The sequence below is a fragment of the Oncorhynchus keta genome, chromosome 2 (assembly GCF_023373465.1).
Source record: "Oncorhynchus keta strain PuntledgeMale-10-30-2019 chromosome 2, Oket_V2, whole genome shotgun sequence".
Lineage (NCBI taxonomy): Eukaryota > Metazoa > Chordata > Actinopteri > Salmoniformes > Salmonidae > Oncorhynchus > Oncorhynchus keta.
Window position 1 is genome coordinate 5,666,918 of NC_068422.1, and position 20,113 is coordinate 5,687,030.

Below are 20,113 nucleotides of genomic sequence, written 5' to 3' on the forward strand. Positions count from 1 at the left end.
TTGAGCTCTACGGGGATTTCTCCTGGATTTATGTTCTCCCTCCTCTGAATGGGGTGTTGAGCTCTACGGGGATTTCTCCTGGATTTATGTTCTCCCTCCTCTGAATGGGGTGTTGAGCTCTACAGGGATTTCTCCTGGATTTATGTTCTCCCTCCTCTGAATGGGGTGTTGAGCTCTACGGGGATTTCTCCTGGATTTATGTTCTCCCTCCTCTGAATGGGGTGTTGAGCTCTACGGGGATTTCTCCTGGATTTATGTTCTCCCTCCTCTGAATGGGGTGTTGAGCTCTACGGGGATTTCTCCTGGATTTATGTTCTCCCTCCTCTGAATGGGGTGTTGAGCTCTACGGGGATTTCTCCTGGATTTATGTTCTCCCTCCTCTGAATGGGGTGTTGAGCTCTACGGGATTTCTCCTGGATTTATGTTCTCCCTCCTCTGAATGGGGTGTTGAGCTCTACGGGGATTTCTCCTGGATTTATGTTCTCCCTCCTCTGAATGGGGTGTTGAGCTCTACGGGGATTTCTCCTGGATTTATGTTCTCCCTCCTCTGAATGGGGTGTTGAGCTCTACGGGGATTTCTCCTGGATTTATGTTCTCCCTCCTCTGAATGGGATGTTGAGCTCTACGGGGATTTCTCCTGGATTTATGTTCTCCCTCCTCTGAATGGGGTGTTGAGCTCTACAGGGATTTCTCCTGGATTTATGTTCTCCCTCCTCTGAATGGGGTGTTGAGCTCTACGGGGATTTCTCCTGGATTTATGTTCTCCCTCCTCTGAATGAGGTGTTGAGCTCTACGGGGATTTCTCCTGGATTTATGTTCTCCCTCCTCTGAATGAGGTGTTGAGCTCTACGGGGATTTCTCCTGGATTTATGTTCTCCCTCCTCTGAATGGGGTGTTGAGCTCTACGGGGATTTCTCCTGGATTTATGTTCTCCCTCCTCTGAATGAGGTGTTGAGCTCTACGGGGATTTCTCCTGGATTTATGTTCTCCCTCCTCTGAATGGGATGTTGAGCTCTACGGGAATTTCTCCTGGATTTATGTTCTCCTTCCTCTGAATGGGGTGTTGAGCTCTACGGGGATTTCTCCTGGATTTATGTTCTCCCTCCTCTGAATGGGGTGTTGAGCTCTACAGGGATTTCTCCTGGATTTATGTTCTCCCTCCTCTGAATGGGGTGTTGAGCTCTACGGGAATTTCTCCTGGATTTATGTTCTCCCTCCTCTGAATGGGGTGTTGAGCTCTACGGGAATTTCTCCTGGATTTATGTTCTCCCTCCTCTGAATGGGGTGTTGAGCTCTACGGGGATTTCTCCTGGATTTATGTTCTCCCTCCTCTGAATGGGGTGTTGAGCTCTACGGGGATTTCTCCTGGATTTATGTTCTCCCTCCTCTGAATGAGGTGTTGAGCTCTACGGGGATTTCTCCTGCCTTTATGTTCTCCTTCCTTACCTCCAAACACACACTCCTTTCCTCACTGGCAATCCCATTGGACGGGATCAACTGAACTCTGCTCTCATCTATAAGTAACTCATTAACTAGGAGTCCGTGTGAAGGTAATTGCCCAGCATTACCACATAGAGAACACACTGTAACATGGTACAACTCTCAGGGCAAGCGCTAACTTGGACTTCTACAGTAGAGATGCAAAACGTGGTTGACAGCAAACAACGTCACAACAGCATATGTACTGCCAGCAGACATCTGTGTGGTGGTGGGAGAGGTTGAAAACAAGAACACAACAGCATATGTACTGCCAGCAGACATCTGTGTGGTGGTGGGAGAGGTTGAAAACAAGAACACAACAGCATATGTACTGCCAGCAGACATCTATGTGGTGGTGGGAGAGGTTGAAAACAAGAACACAACAGCATATGTACTGCCAGCAGACATCTATGTGGTGGTGGGAGAGGTTGAAAACAAGAACACAACAGCATATGTACTGCCAGCAGACATCTATGTGGTGGTGGGAGAGGTTGAAAACAAGAACACAACAGCATATGTACTGCCAGCAGACATCTGTGTGGTGGTGGGAGAGGTTGAAAACAAGAACACAACAGCATATGTACTGCCAGCAGACATCTGTGTGGTGGTGGGAGAGGTTGAAAACAAGAACACAACAGCATATGTACTGCCAGCAGACATCTGTGTGGTGGTGGGAGAGGTTGAAAACAAGAACACAACAGCATATGTACTGCCAGCAGACATCTGTGTGGTGGTGGGAGAGGTTGAAAACAAGAACACAACAGCATATGTACTGCCAGCAGACATCTATGTGGTGGTGGGAGAGGTTGAAAACAAGAACACAACAGCATATGTACTGCCAGCAGACATCTATGTGGTGGTGGGAGAGGTTGAAAACAAGAACACAACAGCATATGTACTGCCAGCAGACATCTATGTGGTGGTGGGAGAGGTTGAAAACAAGAACACAACAGCATATGTACTGCCAGCAGACATCTGTGTGGTGGTGGGAGAGGTTGAAAACAAGAACACAACAGCATATGTACTGCCAGCAGACATCTATGTGGTGGTGGGAGAGGTTGAAAACAAGAACACAACAGCATATGTACTGCCAGCAGACATCTATGTGGTGGTGGGAGAGGTTGAAAACAAGAACACAACAGCATATGTACTGCCAGCAGACATCTGTGTGGTGGTGGGAGAGGTTGAAAACAAGAACACAACAGCATATGTACTGCCAGCAGACATCTGTGTGGTGGTGGGAGAGGTTGAAAACAAGAACACAACAGCATATGTACTGCCAGCAGACATCTGTGTGGTGGTGGGAGAGGTTGAAAACAAGAACACAACAGCATATGTACTGCCAGCAGACATCTGTGTGGTGGTGGGAGAGGTTGAAAACAAGAACACAACAGCATATGTACTGCCAGCAGACATCTATGTGGTGGTGGGAGAGGTTGAAAACAAGAACACAACAGCATATGTACTGCCAGCAGACATCTGTGTGGTGGTGGGAGAGGTTGAAAACAAGAACACAACAGCATATGTACTGCCAGCAGACATCTATGTGGTGGTGGGAGAGGTTGAAAACAAGAACACAACAGCATATGTACTGCCAGCAGACATCTGTGTGGTGGTGGGAGAGGTTGAAAACAAGAACACAACAGCATATGTACTGCCAGCAGACATCTATGTGGTGGTGGGAGAGGTTGAAAACAAGAACACAACAGCATATGTACTGCCAGCAGACATCTGTGTGGTGGTGGGAGAGGTTGAAAACAAGAACACAACAGCATATGTACTGCCAGCAGACATCTGTGTGGTGGTGGGAGAGGTTGAAAACAAGAACACAACAGCATATGTACTGCCAGCAGACATCTGTGTGGTGGTGGGAGAGGTTGAAAACAAGAACACAACAGCATATGTACTGCCAGCAGACATCTATGTGGTGGTGGGAGAGGTTGAAAACAAGAACACAACAGCATATGTACTGCCAGCAGACATCTATGTGGTGGTGGGAGAGGTTGAAAACAAGAACACAACAGCATATGTACTGCCAGCAGACATCTGTGTGGTGGTGGGAGAGGTTGAAAACAAGAACACAACAGCATATGTACTGCCAGCAGACATCTATGTGGTGGTGGGAGAGGTTGAAAACAAGAACACAACAGCATATGTACTGCCAGCAGACATCTGTGTGGTGGTGGGAGAGGTTGAAAACAAGAACACAACAGCATATGTACTGCCAGCAGACATCTGTGTGGTGGTGGGAGAGGTTGAAAACAAGAACACAACAGCATATGTACTGCCAGCAGACATCTGTGTGGTGGTGGGAGAGGTTGAAAACAAGAACACAACAGCATATGTACTGCCAGCAGACATCTGTGTGGTGGTGGGAGAGGTTGAAAACAAGAACACAACAGCATATGTACTGCCAGCAGACATCTATGTGGTGGTGGGAGAGGTTGAAAACAAGAACACAACAGCATATGTACTGCCAGCAGACATCTGTGTGGTGGTGGGAGAGGTTGAAAACAAGAACACAACAGCATATGTACTGCCAGCAGACATCTATGTGGTGGTGGGAGAGGTTGAAAACAAGAACACAACAGCATATGTACTGCCAGCAGACATCTATGTGGTGGTGGGAGAGGTTGAAAACAAGAACACAACAGCATATGTACTGCCAGCAGACATCTATGTGGTGGTGGGAGAGGTTGAAAACAAGAACACAACAGCATATGTACTGCCAGCAGACATCTGTGTGGTGGTGGGAGAGGTTGAAAACAAGAACACAACAGCATATGTACTGCCAGCAGACATCTGTGTGGTGGTGGGAGAGGTTGAAAACAAGAACACAACAGCATATGTACTGCCAGCAGACATCTGTGTGGTGGTGGGAGAGGTTGAAAACAAGAACACAACAGCATATGTACTGCCAGCAGACATCTGTGTGGTGGTGGGAGAGGTTGAAAACAAGAACACAACAGCATATGTACTGCCAGCAGACATCTGTGTGGTGGTGGGAGAGGTTGAAAACAAGAACACAACAGCATATGTACTGCCAGCAGACATCTGTGTGGTGGTGGGAGAGGTTGAAAACAAGAACACAACAGCATATGTACTGCCAGCAGACATCTGTGTGGTGGTGGGAGAGGTTGAAAACAAGAACACAACAGCATATGTACTGCCAGCAGACATCTGTGTGGTGGTGGGAGAGGTTGAAAACAAGAACACAACAGCATATGTACTGCCAGCAGACATCTGTGTGGTGGTGGGAGAGGTTGAAAACAAGAACACAACAGCATATGTACTGCCAGCAGACATCTGTGTGGTGGTGGGAGAGGTTGAAAACAAGAACACAACAGCATATGTACTGCCAGCAGACATCTGTGTGGTGGTGGGAGAGGTTGAAAACAAGAACACAACAGCATATGTACTGCCAGCAGACATCTGTGTGGTGGTGGGAGAGGTTGAAAACAAGAACACAACAGCATATGTACTGCCAGCAGACATCTGTGTGGTGGTGGGAGAGGTTGAAAACAAGAACACAACAGCATATGTACTGCCAGCAGACATCTGTGTGGTGGTGGGAGAGGTTGAAAACAAGAACACAACAGCATATGTACTGCCAGCAGACATCTGTGTGGTGGTGGGAGAGGTTGAAAACAAGAACACAACAGCATATGTACTGCCAGCAGACATCTGTGTGGTGGTGGGAGAGGTTGAAAACAAGAACACAACAGCATATGTACTGCCAGCAGACATCTGTGTGGTGGTGGGAGAGGTTGAAAACAAGAACACAACAGCATATGTACTGCCAGCAGACATCTGTGTGGTGGTGGGAGAGGTTGAAAACAAGAACACAACAGCATATGTACTGCCAGCAGACATCTATGTGGTGGTGGGAGAGGTTGAAAACAAGAACACAACAGCATATGTACTGCCAGCAGACATCTATGTGGTGGTGGGAGAGGTTGAAAACAAGAACACAACAGCATATGTACTGCCAGCAGACATCTATGTGGTGGTGGGAGAGGTTGAAAACAAGAACACAACAGCATATGTACTGCCAGCAGACATCTATGTGGTGGTGGGAGAGGTTGAAAACAAGAACACAACAGCATATGTACTGAGGTTGAATATTATGGAGATTTAACTACCGTTTTTCTCTGTCATGTAACATAACCTCTACGTTTGAGTTCTGTTCAAGTAGCACCATTCAGTACTTAAGGGTACTGCCCACTCACAATCACTCAGATACTGTACATTAGCTGTCTAGGTATGGAACAGTTTTGACTGTACCTAATCCTGTTTAAACCACATTTCTACTGACCAAACTCTCATTTTGTTAGTGGTCGTGATGGCTTTGGCACAACTTTGCAGTTGTCAGAATTTTGGTCGATTGCTTGGCCGTATTATTAAGCAGCTTACGTATTGCGCTTTTTCAAGATACAATCAGTAATACAGCATGATACTGTACACGTTGTCTGTTGTCTGACACGTATACCTCACCTTTCATCCTGTACACGTGGGATAATAATAATTGCACTAAGAGGTATTCTGCCTGCCATTTCTACTGCCCCTGCTCTTTTCTCTTCATGAGCACATGTTAAAACGGGCGTCTGGCCTTAGGGTCACTAGTTTCAGAGATGCTTTGACTAGCATGGTGGCACGACCATTTTAATCTTCCCCAAACCTTTGGGCTCACCCCCTGTAGACCTGCTTAAAGTGGTCACATTCGTTACAGAAGCCTTGCTTCTCTATGTTGGCATAGTGGTCACAGCCTTGGGCTTTACAACTCTGCTTCATCGTCTCCTTAGGTGCCCCTGCCCTCTCCCTGCGGCTCTCTCTCTGCCCCCGTGTGGCCCGGCACTCTGGACACGGGTCTGTGCTGCCGGGGGAGAAGTTACTGCAGCCATTCCATCTGCACGTGGCCTGGGTCTGGGTCTTTCTGGGTTTGTCTTGTTCTGGTTTAGCAGTCCGCTGCAGATAGAGAAAAACAAAGAGGAAACAAATCATTCTACACTCTGAAACTGTAAAAATGATTTTCAATTCAAGATGTGGTGTACAGCCACTGGGCCCTGTGTGAGAGGGAGTGAGACACTCACCATCACCAGTGGAGGGGAGTGGGCACCGGGAGCCCGGGTAGCATTCTGGTTGAACCTGGAGCTCTGCTCGTTAAAGAAGCACTTGTTACAGTAGCCCTCCAGCATGGCATTGCCCATGGCCCCACACCCCAGGCCCTGACAGCGCGAAGCATTCTGGAAGCCTGCCTCCGACGCATGGCGAGTCTGGATTGGAGCAGGAGGAGGAAGGGTCCCTACTGGAGGAGATAAACCCAGAGAAACCACATGTCAAACTAACATAGGACCACACACAATATCAACTATTCTTGAGATTCAGGTAAATTTGCAGCTTTTCCAGTTCTGTCTGGTATAAACATTGAGTTAGTTTCATGTTGTTTCTAAGTATACTGAAATAAGTACACCAAGATAAGACATGACAGCTGTGGCTTTTGATGTGGCCTGATTCCTTCTATATATTTTGCTGGGACATGAAAAGAAAAGCATTTCTTGTTAAAATGACTAAGAACAAGCATCTGGTTAGACTTACGGTGGTTGGTCTGATAGTCCACATAGCAGATGGTGCAGAATCCACGCTTCTGTTGAGTCCCAAAGAACTGGCATCCCGACCGTTTACAGGGTCGGCCCGAGCACTCAGTTTCCCTGGGCGGGGGCTGGGTCCATAGCGACCCAGAAGAGGACGCTGCTGCCGGCGGCTGGGGCTCCTCACCCCGCTCTGTGCCAGTACTCTGGAAGCAAGGGGGGCACAGTCCGTTAAATATCCTGAAGGCCTCCTGGTGGCACATGCCGCACCTTCCTCGTGCATTCTGCCGGCTGTTAAAGCAGTGTTCACACAGACCATTGTGCTCCTTGCTGCGGGTGAAAACGCAGCCAGGCATCTTGCACTTCATGGCGTGGGTTTCGCTGTAACAGCAGGACGCCGAGCGCGGTGTAGCGACGGAGAGCGGGCTGGATAACATCGCCAGGTAGCCAGAAGGGCTGGGCCGTACTCTACTACTACACCCTGGCTCACAAGCCTGATTTCCGCCTTTCATAGGGGCAGCCTCTATCCTCCCATTAGGCTGGCCCTTGCGTTTCTCAAAGCACTCGTGGCAGTGTGGCTGGGTGTCCACGGAGACGTAGAAGGTGCATCGTGGTGTGGCACATCGGATCTCGATGAGGGACAGCTGAGACACGGAGAAGGGGGTGGTCTATGGGGGTGGGGGGCCCACAGTTGGTCCTTGTCCTCCTGCCAGCGCTTGTACTCGTGGTTGACCAACTGGAGGTAGTCCTCCATCAGGTTCATGTCCTCAGGCAGGTTCCCTTCATCCAGCCTGGGAAAGGCAGCACGCAACACAATCAATACTACTGATAGTATAATTATACACCTCTTGGCCAGGCTGCCAGGTCGTCAATAATGACAATTGGTTCTCAATTGGTTCTCAACTTGACCCACCCCAATAAATAAAGCACTATTATTACTACTACTATTACACTACTATTAAGACTTTTTAAAAACAGATTTGTATTGTGCTTTTTAAACAGTGCTTTACATCCTTTTCTCTATCGTTCTCCATGGCTCTAGAGTCCCACCCACCTGGCAGCGTTGATGATGCGTGTGGTATCGTAGCCCAGTCCAATGACAGGGATCTCCATCAGCATTAGGTAGTCCTTCAGAAGCCTCTCCTTCTGCGTCTGCTCCTTCTCCATCAAGAAGTGCACGTTGAGCTCCTCGAAGCCCCCGCGGCCCGGGTTGATCAGCGGCACTGCTCGGATCTCTGGGGCACACAGTCATAATGATGATAAACAGGAAGTAGTATATAGCTAGCACCTTTCTGGGACACAATGACACTGTACACCAAAACAGCACAATAAATGACCCAATTTAGTAAGATGTGGAAGATAGGTCACATTCCCCTTCATCCTACAAGCACTTCTCAACACAGTAATCTATCAATGACGGTTACTGTTCACACCTGGACCACTGTCTTTGATGGTGATGAGGGGGGCAAAGTGCTGGGAGTCGTAGCCGAGCACTATGGGGTACTTGTAGCACTCCCTTGGAGGCCAGTGCAGAGGAAGGTAGATGCCCCCCACGTTGAGGGGAGAGAAGGAGGAGCAGGACCTCATGCTGCGCAGCACCTGGTCTGTAAGGATACAGCCATGAGTTAGTCACTGAACACAATACAGCACACTGACTGCTTCTACTACTGTAGTAGGCAAACCTACAGACACAGCACACTGACTACTTCTACTGCTATAGTAGACAGACCTACAAAAAGACAGCGCACTGACTGATTCTACTGCTGTAGTAGACAAATCTACAGAAAGACCTACAGAAACTGCATATACGTCTGCGTTTGAACTTCTGATGAACTGAGTGATGAGAGGGTCCATTGAGGAAGGCTGTACCTGCGATGATGATGATGGGCCTGCGGAGGATGTTGGAGAGGATAAAGATGTGCATGTCCTCCAGGGAGTCAAACTGCAGCCCATTGCGGCTGGACACAGGCGAAGCCATCTTGATGATCTTCTCCCATTCCTCCTCCCAATTCTGACAGAAGAATAATCAATTACAACCAATTTAGCTGCTATAAACATCATGATCCTACTAACAGGTGATACTACTAACAGACCTGGGTGATACTACTAACCACAGTTGGTGATACTACCAACAGGTGATACTACTAACAGACCTGGGTGATACTACTAACAGACCTGGTTGAAACTACCAACAGGTGATACTACTAACAGACCTGGGTGATCCTACTAACCACAGTTGGTGATACTACCAACAGGTGATACTACTAACAGACCTGGGTGATACTACTAACAGACCTGGTTGAAACTACCAACAGGTGATACTACTAACAGACCTGGGTGATACTAGCAACAGACCTGGGTGATACTAGTAACAGACATGGGTGATACTAGTAACAGACCTGAGTGATACTACTAACATACCTGGGTGATACTACTAACAGACATGGGTGATACTACTGACAGACCTAGGTGAAACTACTTACAGTCCTGGGTGATACTACTAACAGACCTGAGTGATACTACTAACAGGTGATACTACTAACAGGTGATACGACTGACAGACCTGGGTGAAACTACTTACAGACCTGGGTGATACTACTAACAGACCTGGTTGAAACTACCAACAGGTGATACTACTAACAGACCTGGGTGATACTAGCAACAGACCTGGGTGATACTAGCAACAGACCTGGGTGATACTACTAACATACCTGGGTGATACTACTAGCAGACATGGGTGATACTACTGACAGACCTAGGTGAAACTACTTACAGACCTGGGTGATACTACTAACAGACCTGAGTGATACTACTAACAGGTGATACGACTGACAGACCTGGGTGAAACTACTTACAGACCTGGGTGATACTACTAACAGACCTCGTTGAAACTACCAACAGGTGATACTACTAACAGACCTGGGTGATACTAGCAACAGACCTGGGTGATACTAGCAACAGACCTGGGTGATACTAGCAACAGACCTGGGTGATACTAGTAACAGACATGGGTGATACCAGTAACAGACCTGGGTGATACTACTAACATACCTGGGTGATACTACTAACAGACCTGGGTGATACTACTGACAGACCTGGGTGAAACTACTTACAGACCTGGGTGATACTACTAACAGACCTGAGTGATACTACTAACAGGTGATACTACTAACAGACCTGGGTGATACTAGTAACAGGTTATACTACTAACATACCTGGGTGATACTAGTAAAAGGTGATACTACTAACAGACCTGGGTGATACTACTAACAGACCTGGGTGATACTACCAACAGGTGATACTACTACCAGACCTGGGTGATACTACTAACAGATCTGGGTGATACTACGAACAGACCTGGGTGACACTACTAACAGACCTGGGTGATATTACTAACAGACCTGGGTGAAACTACCAACAGACCTGGGTGATACTACTAACAGACTAACAGACCTGGGTGATACTAGTAAAATACCTGGGTGATACTACTAACAGACCTGGGTGATACTACTAACAGACCTGGGTGATACTAGTAACAGGGGATACTACTAACATGCCTGGGTGATACTAGTAATAGACCTGGGTGATACTACTAAATTAAGCACACATCTTACTACACTTTTCAAGTATTTGACGTTATGTACTTTGGCCCAGGTCTGCTATAGTAACATCATCCTGGTCATAGAGGAGGTCTGCTATAGTAACATCATCCTGGTCGTAGAGGAGGTCTGCTATAGTAACACCATCCTGGTCGTAGAGGTCTGCTATAGTAACATCATCCTGGTCGTAGAGGAGGTCTGCTATAGTAACATCATCCTGGTCATAGAGGAGGTCTGCTATAGTAACACCATCCTGGTCATAGAGGAGGTCTGCTATAGTAACATCATCCTGGTCGTAGAGGAGGTCTGCTATAGTAACACCATCCTGGTCATAGAGGAGGTCTGCTATAGTAACATCATCCTGGTCGTAGAGGAGGTCTGCTATAGTAACATCATCCTGGTCGTAGAGGAGGTCTGCTATAGTAACATCATCCTGGTCGTAGAGGAGGTCTGCTATAGTAACATCATCCTGGTCATAGAGGAGGTCTGCTATAGTAACATCCTCCTGGTCATAGAGGAGGTCTGCTATAGTAACATCCTCCTGGTCATAGAGGAGGTCTGCTATAGTAACACCATCCTGGTCGTAGAGGAGGTCTGCTATAGTAACATCATCCTGGTCATAGAGGAGGTCTGCTATAGTAACACCATCCTGATCGTAGAGGAGGTCTGCTATAGTAACACCATCCTGGTCATAGAGGAGGTCTGCTATAGTAACATCATCCTGGTCATGGAGGAGGTCTGCTATAGTAACACCATCCTGGTCGTAGAGGAGGTCTGTTATTCAAACACAATCCTGGTCGTAGATGGGGCCTCCGTTCCTCACCATAGTGCTGTAACGCAGGCCAGTCTGGGTGAACTCCTGAGACTGCAGTAGCTCTGTCTGGAAACGGGCTCTAAAGTTGCCTGTTTCGTTCTCCTTGAGCACACTGTGCAGGGCCTTCCTCAGGACCAGGTCTGTGTCCTGCACCCCCAGCATGTACTGAGAGGCAGCATGGAGAAGACAGTTCCCATCTCCTGCAACACACACAAAGCCATGACATATGGGGGCAGATATTACATACAAGTGTAGGCTCTTACACCTGCATTGCTTGCTGTTTGGGGTTTTAGGCTGGGTTTCTGTACAGCACTTTGAGATATCAGCTGATGTACGAAGGGCTATATAAATAAATTTGATTTGATTTGATTCTTAATTTGATCACTCCTTTGTTGCTGAGAATTTATTATGTTCACACATTCAAACTTTGTAAAGTTCCATCTGGTTTGATCCAGGCATGTAGAGTGGAGGGTAAGTTTATCTACAGTTCCGTTACTAATACAACTCTTTACTACGATTCTGTGTTTGTGAAATACAAACTTCCCATCACCACAGGTAAGACTGCGAGTTATTAACAGCAAAACTATCCATCGCCGACAAAGACCTATATATCGCTCTGAGAAAAAGGAGGAAAAGGAGAGGGGATTTCCAGAGCAGCTCTTGCAGCTCTCTTTAGGCATCTGTTATATCTGACCACCATTACAGAGGAAATATAAAATGGCCTGAGAAAGTTTGATATCATAGACTATCAGCACTGTTGGTTTGTTATATCTGACCACCATTCATCACCTTACAGTGGAAATGATGTCACAGAATATCAGCACTGTTGGTTTGTTATATCTGACCACCATTCATCACCTTACAGTGGAAATGATGTCACAGAATATCAGCACTGTTGGTTTGTTATATCTGACCACCATTCATCACCTTACAGTGGAAATGATGTCACAGAATATCAGCACTGTTGGTTTGTTATATCTGACCACCATTCATCACCTTACAGTGGAAATGATGTCACAGAATATCAGCACTGTTGGTTTGTTATATCTGACCACCATTCATCACCTTACAGTGGAAATGATGTCACAGAATATCAGCACTGTTGGTTTGTTATATCTGACCACCATTCATCACCTTACAGTGGAAATGATGTCACAGAATATCAGCACTGTTGGTTTGTTATATCTGACCACCATTCATCACCTTACAGTGGAAATGATGTCACAGAATATCAGCACTGTTGGTTTGTGTGGTGTACTTTTGTCGCTTTCCATGTGTTGCCTTCTATGGTCGTCTTCATGCCATACAACATGGCTAAAACAGACTGGACCACTAGGCCAATGACACATACAGTATTGGTTTAAACTCTAACTGTAGTTTAATTAGGCCGTCATATGCTCCCTTGGCACGTTAACACTAAAACAACCTAAACTAAATAAGAGAATGAAATAACAAGCCTTCAGTGATGACTGGAGAGGCAGACAGATGGGCAAAATGAGTAAATCAGGTAAAGTTGCATTTGCAGGTTTAATTCCTAGTTTAAGAAATCAATGATAAACCATCTGGCAGACAAACCGTCTGACTCTTACTGCAGGGCGGTGGGGTCTTTTTGTCATTGTAACAAAATGGGCCTAAAGCATTTGAAATACCCTGCTGCCTGCCACACCAAAGAGAGGAATTTCCCTGATTGTGGTTCTCTGTGACTAAGTGCCGTGAAGCTGCCATTTGACTCTTTCTTCCCCTTGTCAGCTACTCCAGAGACATCCGAGACATGTGGCCCTGGACTTTCCAGAGGGGCGGTGCTTGGCTCGGCTGGAATGTTTTCTATACACGAGCTTCACCAACAACCAATAGAGATCTCATTTTCGTGTGGTATGATATATTTTTATATTTTACACCCGCATATTTCTTTACCTAAAAGAAGAAGTTCTGAGTTCCGACACTGAATACCTTCGGCCTTCCTCTTTTTGTCTTCCGCCATGTCGAATACATCAGTAGAGGTGGACAGCGTGTTGAAAACACCAGTAGAGGTGGACAGCGTGTTGAATACACCAGTAGAGGTGGACAGCATGTTGAAAACACCAGTAGAGGTGGACAGCGTGTTGAAAACACCAGTAGAGGTGGACAGCGTGTCGAATACATCAGTAGAGGTGGACAGCGTGTCGAATACACCAGTAGAGGTGGACAGCGTGTCGAATACACCAGTAGAGGTGGACAGCGTGTCGAATACACCAGTAGAGGTGGACAGCGTGTTGAATACACCAGTAGAGGTGGACAGCGTGCTGAAAACACCAGTAGAGGTGGACAGCGTGTCGAATACACCAGTAGAGGTGGACAGCGTGTCGAATACATCAGTAGAGGTGGACAGCGTGCTGAAAACACCAGTAGAGGTGGACAGCGTGCTGAAAACACCAGTAGAGGTGGACAGCGTGCTGAAAACACCAGTAGAGGTGGACAGCATGTCGAATACATCAGTAGAGGTGGACAGCGTGTCGAATACATCAGTAGAGGTGGACAGCGTGTCGAATACACCAGTAGAGGTGGACAGCGTGTTGAATACACCAGTAGAGGTGGACAGCGTGCTGAAAACACCAGTAGAGGTGGACAGCGTGTCGAATACACCAGTAGAGGTGGACAGCGTGTCGAATACATCAGTAGAGGTGGACAGCGTGCTGAAAACACCAGTAGAGGTGGACAGCGTGCTGAAAACACCAGTAGAGGTGGACAGCGTGCTGAAAACACCAGTAGAGGTGGACAGCATGTCGAATACATCAGTAGAGGTGGACAGCGTGTCGAATACATCAGTAGAGGTGGACAGCGTGTCGAATACACCAGTAGAGGTGGACAGCTTGTCGAAAACACCAGTAGAGGTGGGCAGCGTGTAAAATACACTAGTAGAGGTGGACAGCGTGTCGAATACACCAGTAGAGTTGGACAGCGTGTCGAATACACCAGTAGAGGTGGACAGCGTGTAAAATACACTAGTAGAGGTGGACAGCGTGTCGAATACACCAGTAGAGTTGGACAGCATGTCGAATACACCAGTGGAGGTGGACAGCGTGTCGAATACACCAGTAGAGGTGGACAGCATGTCGAATACACCAGTAGAGGTCGACAGCGTGTCGAATACACCAGTAGAGGTGGACAGCATGTCGAATACACCAGTAGAGTTGGACAGCGTGTCGAATACACCAGTAGAGGTGGACAGCGTGTCAAATCCACCAGTAGAGGTGGACAGCGTGTCAAATACACCAGTAGAGGTGGACAGCGTGTCGAATACACCAGTAGAGGTGGACAGCCTGTCGAATACACCAGTAGAGTTGGACAGCGTGTCGAATACACCAGTAGAGGTGGACAGCGTGTCAAATACACCAGTAGAGGTGGACAACGTGTCGAATACACCAGTAGAGGTGGACAGTGTGTCGAATACACCAGTAGAGGTGGACAGCATGTCGAATACACCAGTAAAGGTGGACAGCGTGTCGAATACACCAGTAGAGGTGGACAGCCTGTCGAATACACTAGTAGAGGTGGACAGCGTGTTGAATACACCAGTAGAGGTGGACAGCGTGTCGAATACACTAGTAGAGGTGGACAGCCTGTCGAATACACCAGTAGAGGTGGACAGCCTGTCGAATACACCAGTAGAGGTGGACAGCGTGTCGAATACACTAGTAGAGGTGGACAGCGTGTCGAATACACCGGTAGAGGTGGACAGCCTGTCGAATACACCAGTAGAGGTGGACAGCGTGTCGAATACACTAGTAGAGGTGGACAGCGTGTCAAATACACCAGTAGAGGTGGACAGCGTGTCGAATACACCAGTAGAGGTGGACAGCGTGTCGAATACACCAGTAGAGGTGGACAGCGTGTCGAATACACCAGTAGAGGTGGACAGCGTGTCGAATACACCAGTAGAGGTGGACAGCGTGTTGAATACACCAGTAGAGGTGGACAGCGTGTCGAATACACCAGTAGAGGTCGACAGCGTGTCAAATATACCAGTAGAGGTGAACAGCGTGTCGAAAACAACAGTAGAGGTGGACAGCGTGTCGAAAACAACAGTAGAGGTGGACAGCGTGTCGAATACACTAGTAGAGGTGGACAGCGTGTCAAATACACCAGTAGAGGTGGACAGCGTGTCGAATACACCAGTAGAGTTGGACAGCGTGTCGAATACACTAGTAGAGGTGGACAGCGTGTCGAATACACCAGTAGTGGTGGACAGCGTGTCGAATACACCAGTAGAGGTGGACAGCGTGTCGAATACACTAGTAGAGGTGGACAGCGTGTCGAATACACTAGTAGAGGTGGACAGCGTGTCAAATACACCAGTAGAGGTGGACAGCGTGTTGAATACACCAGTAGAGGTGGACAGCTTGTTGAATACACCAGTAGAGGTGGACAGCGTACTGAAAACACCAGTAGAGGTGGACAGCGTGCTGAATACACTAGTAGAGGTGGACAGCGTGTCAAATACACCAGTAGAGGTGGACAGCGTGTCAAATACACCAGTAGAGGTGGACAGCGTGTTGAATACACCAGTAGAGGTGGACAGCGTGTTGAATACACCAGTAGAGGTGGACAGCGTGCTGAAAACACCAGTAGAGGTGGACAGCGTGCTGAATACACTAGTAGAGGTGGACAGCGTGTCAAATACACCAGTAGAGGTGGACAGCGTGCTGAAAACACCAGTAGAGGTGGACACTGTGTTGCGATAAGTGCAACACTGTTTTTACATACTGTATGCTCTCAAATATTATACTTTTGTAATGTGTATCACTATCATAATATGTGCATTACTATTACAACTATGTAATATGTAATATAAACTGGTTGTTTTGAGTCCTGAATGCTGATTGGCTGAAAGCCATGGTATATCAGACCGTATTCCATGGGTATGACAAAAAAGTACAATTTACTGGTCTAATTACGTTGGTAACCAGTTTATAATAGTGATAAGGCAATAAGGTATTTGTGGTATATGGCCAATATGTCCTCCTCTATCTCTCCTGTCCTCCTCTACCTCTCCGGTACAGTCCTCCTCTACCTCTCTGGTCCTGTCCTGTCCTCCCCTAGTCCTCTACCACTCCTGTCCTGTCCTTATTCACCAGTCACCTTACGCAATGGATTCATTCCAGTGAGTCAGCAGCCAGCCAGCAACAGACAGAGTGGTCCTCCTCAGTCTAAAAGTCATAGCTGCTATGTCATTCATAGGAAAAGCTACTCTATACTATAATTTCCCAAATCAAGGTCTGGCTGAGCCCTCCAGAGACTTCTATATTTTCTAAATCAAGGCCTGTCTGGGCCCTCCAAAGACTTCTATATTTTCCAAATTTCGGCATGGGTGGGCCCTCCAGAGACTTAAATGAGGAAATTCCACTCACTCAATAGAAAGGAAATATGTATCATGTCAAGGGTCTTTCTGGATTGGATTTACTGGAAGACAAACTTCTCTTATCACTATAATTTTACTGGAAATACTTTAGTTTCAACATATAGGGAAAATACATGAGCTTTTTATTCACGTTTCATGTACTGTTACTATGGTGTGACAGCATTAAACTGGCAAAGGATCAACAAACCCTCATTGGTTACTGTGTATTAATCCATATTATGTCCTCTTTTTGTCTTGGTGTGAATAAACCATGGATTAAAACACAGCAGTAATTAACCTTAACAATAAGATTGTAGTTATTAAGCAGCTATATGTGGAATAAGGCAACCACATGATAGTGAGGGAACCCATCAGCATTGTAATGTAAGACATGCCTGTACAACTAATTCTAGTTGATGATGTTGGGAACTAGTTTTGAGTGAGGTAAGATATTACCCTTAATAAGACAATAAACCTAATAACCTGGTTATATATCCACCTGACAATAACATTCTATCTTTGCAATGATTCAATGAAATGACATGATTGACATGGTCACTAACCCACGTGTGAGTCAAGACGATTTGTGAATAAAGGTCCAACTCACTTAGCAACTTATTGAGAGAAGGTGTATAACCAAACCTCCACTGCAAAGCAGACAGAAACAAATCATTACAGAGTTTGAATGTGTCAACAGAATTAACTCGGTCAACATGATCTTTAGAACAATGGAGGGGAAATGATCAGTATGACATCATAGAATTTCTGCTTTGGGATGTCCCACATAAGTACTCTAGACGTTATGATCTACAAATACTGTACTGTAAATCTGCGTCATGTTAGTTACCATTCAACCCCCCCCCCCCCTCTTTTCACAAATACCTCCTACCTTCCTACTGGAATGACCAACAAGGCACCCAAACCAAACTAATACATTACCATTGGTCCTCAGTGGTACCATTTTCTTGACCTCATGGCACCAGTTGAGCTTCTTCTCCTGCTCTAGGGAGCTCTGCATGGCCCTGTCCAAGATGGCTGCCTGAATGACCTGTTGGAAGGCCTGAGGGAACTGGCTCATGCTGATCATTTCCAGTGTGTACCGGTGCATGCCCCGCAGGTGGTACATCAGGCTTTCACTGCCCGCAGGCTTCACTACATCGTTGGGCACCCGCTCCCGGATCTTGACCGCTTTCAGCAGGTTACTCACAAAGAGGAACTTGGGCAGGAAATTCTGTCCCTGGGACATGGTGTTCACCAGATGTAACGTGTACCAATGCAGAACTGAAGAGTAAGAAAACAGTTGTTGGTTGGTTTCATTGGCAGCATGTGGTTCTGATCTCTGGACTATATGGCCCACTTCTAATACTAGACAAAGTGGGGGTCATGACTAAAGACAAACAAGACAGCTTTTGTGTTATTTTCCAAGTTAGAATCCCCCCACAACCTCTGTTGCCCCAATGGGACAGAGGCACCCTCTACAAGCTGAAGGTGATTTTTCAGACCCTAAGCCAAAGGACAGCTGTAAGCAGAGGCTAGTTAAAAAAAATAAAAAATAAGGCCCACTCACAACCACCATCACAGAAAAGTAATGCTTCGAATATACTGGCAATGATTGATAATAATAAAAATGGAACTATTTAAAACCCTTACAGTTCTTTCCATTTGTCAAATTGGAGGACCATTGAAACAGGAACTTGTCAGTCAGGCATTACTTATAACATAACAATAGGCTCTTATGATCTTATTGAAGAGGTACCTAACTACAATGTGATAAAATAAGATGTATACACTGTATATTTGTTGCACCGTGTACAGTGACAAAACTATTCAAGCATCCTTCATCAATTACAGTATAGCCTACATTGAAGGCGCATAATGTAATTGTAGAATAACCTCTAAATATCTATGTAATAAGGAGTGTCGCTCTTTCGATATTGGCAGACTTTGGTCAGAGCACGGGGAATCATGAGCGCTGCAGTTGACACAAAAGACAGTAACAGGAGCCTGCTGACTGACGTTCGAATTACTTAGTCCATTCCTCTGACAGCAACGTTTGAAACATTGTAACATTGCATCGCGAGTATTGTCATACACATAGTTAAAATGTAACATGAACTATTAATTCCATATTTAATTGCTTGAGGGTGACGTCTTCGTAAACAATGGCGCCCACCGACGTGCGCAACCTCGGTCTGTCTCCCCAGAAACACAACCATGCAACAACGTATAGTAAATAGATTTCAAAAGCTAAAACGAAAATGAGTTCCAATTATTGATAGAGAAACATATAGAATATGAATGAATATTACCTGTGCAATAAGACCACCAACAAAGCCCTAAGGATGCTCCTGGTAGTCCTCTGCCACTTCAATCAGGGTAACCGTAGCAGTCCAAACAGCGCCATTCAGCCTTCTTCACAATCAATTATATGTTGGTATGTTTACTCTACATGTCAAAGCATAGATCACGTTCTCCAACTTAATGTAGTTCATGCAGACTGCGGAAAAGCCCAGGCAGACAAAGGGGATTTCCAGTGTTAGGGACTTTCCACTTATCTCTCACAGCCTTCAGACGCAGTTACAGCTCACAAAACATAGGGGGTGTCTGAGCAAAACGCCATTAAGCTACGTTCTCTGGGTCGTGTTGGTGACGAATAGCGCACTGAAATGCTTGGTCCCACCTACTGTGCACAATGCAGGCGCGTAATTGAGCACAAAGAGGGAGTGTCATTGTTTTATGAGACAGCGAGCCCTAGACAAAATAATTACATTGGAATGCATAATTACATTGGAAAGTCATAATTCTGACCTAAATCCTGACTCAGATCCACGATACAAATGTAGACGTTGGCCTACATACCCTAGTCTTATTATGGGAGAAATATATTTCCACAATCCTATGCATTGCCATGAATAGAATAGCATGGAATAGAATTAAATGGAATGGAATTGAATAGAATAGAATTTAATTAAATGGATTAGAATGGAATGGAATGTATTGTCCATTTGGTTAGAATGGCTGCTGGTCCGCCTCTCTGACCTCTCAAAAATAACTACATGTTTGTTACATGTGGGTAGGCCTACAGTAAATACAATTAAGATTTAAACAACTTTATTGGTCAATTGCACATAAGGTCCAACCGAAATTTGACTTCCGCTTTTAACCCAACACTCCGAAAGACACACATACTTACATATCCAGGTTTTTGGAGAGGTGCGGGGTAATTATAGTGTAGGAAGGCGAAGCATACTGTAGT

General features: G+C 46.2%; 3 protein-coding genes across 3 annotated transcripts in view; 1 reads left to right on the forward strand and 2 right to left on the reverse strand.

The window, feature by feature from the left end:
* The window catches only part of LOC118371013 (regulator of G-protein signaling 17-like), a 373,137-nt gene that overhangs the window by 9,328 nt on the left and 343,696 nt on the right, over positions 1–20,113 (reverse strand). The gene's annotated exons all lie outside the window — the stretch shown is intronic.
* On the forward strand, positions 1,430–5,635 carry LOC127913241 (uncharacterized). Its single transcript, XM_052485088.1, has 5 exons — positions 1,430–1,474; positions 1,637–3,166; positions 3,293–3,607; positions 3,797–4,174; positions 5,246–5,635. Exons 1-5 carry the CDS (start codon positions 1,430–1,432, stop codon positions 5,615–5,617), a joined length of 2,640 nt encoding a protein of 879 aa, XP_052341048.1. The 3' UTR covers positions 5,618–5,635.
* Positions 5,592–19,440, reverse strand: LOC118376197 (tumor necrosis factor alpha-induced protein 3-like). Its single transcript, XM_052471044.1, is given in 10 exon segments — positions 5,592–6,444; positions 6,570–6,784; positions 7,075–7,731; positions 7,734–7,858; positions 8,122–8,302; positions 8,501–8,671; positions 8,937–9,078; positions 11,490–11,680; positions 17,797–18,138; positions 19,167–19,440. Coding segments are annotated over 9 exon segments (2,268 nt in total). The 5' UTR covers positions 18,104–18,138; positions 19,167–19,440; the 3' UTR covers positions 5,592–6,165.

Bases quoted from the DNA above. Each gene is read 5' to 3' on its own strand.
- LOC127913241 (XM_052485088.1), top strand. From the start codon at position 1,430: ATGTTCTCCTTCCTTACCTCCAAACACACACTCCTTTCCTCACTG. The intron at 1,475-1,636 runs GCAATCCCATTG...CTTCTACAGTAG, and splicing joins ACACACTCCTTTCCTCACTG to AGATGCAAAACGTGGTTGAC. The intron at 3,167-3,292 runs GTTGAAAACAAG...GTGGTGGGAGAG, and splicing joins TCTATGTGGTGGTGGGAGAG to GTTGAAAACAAGAACACAAC.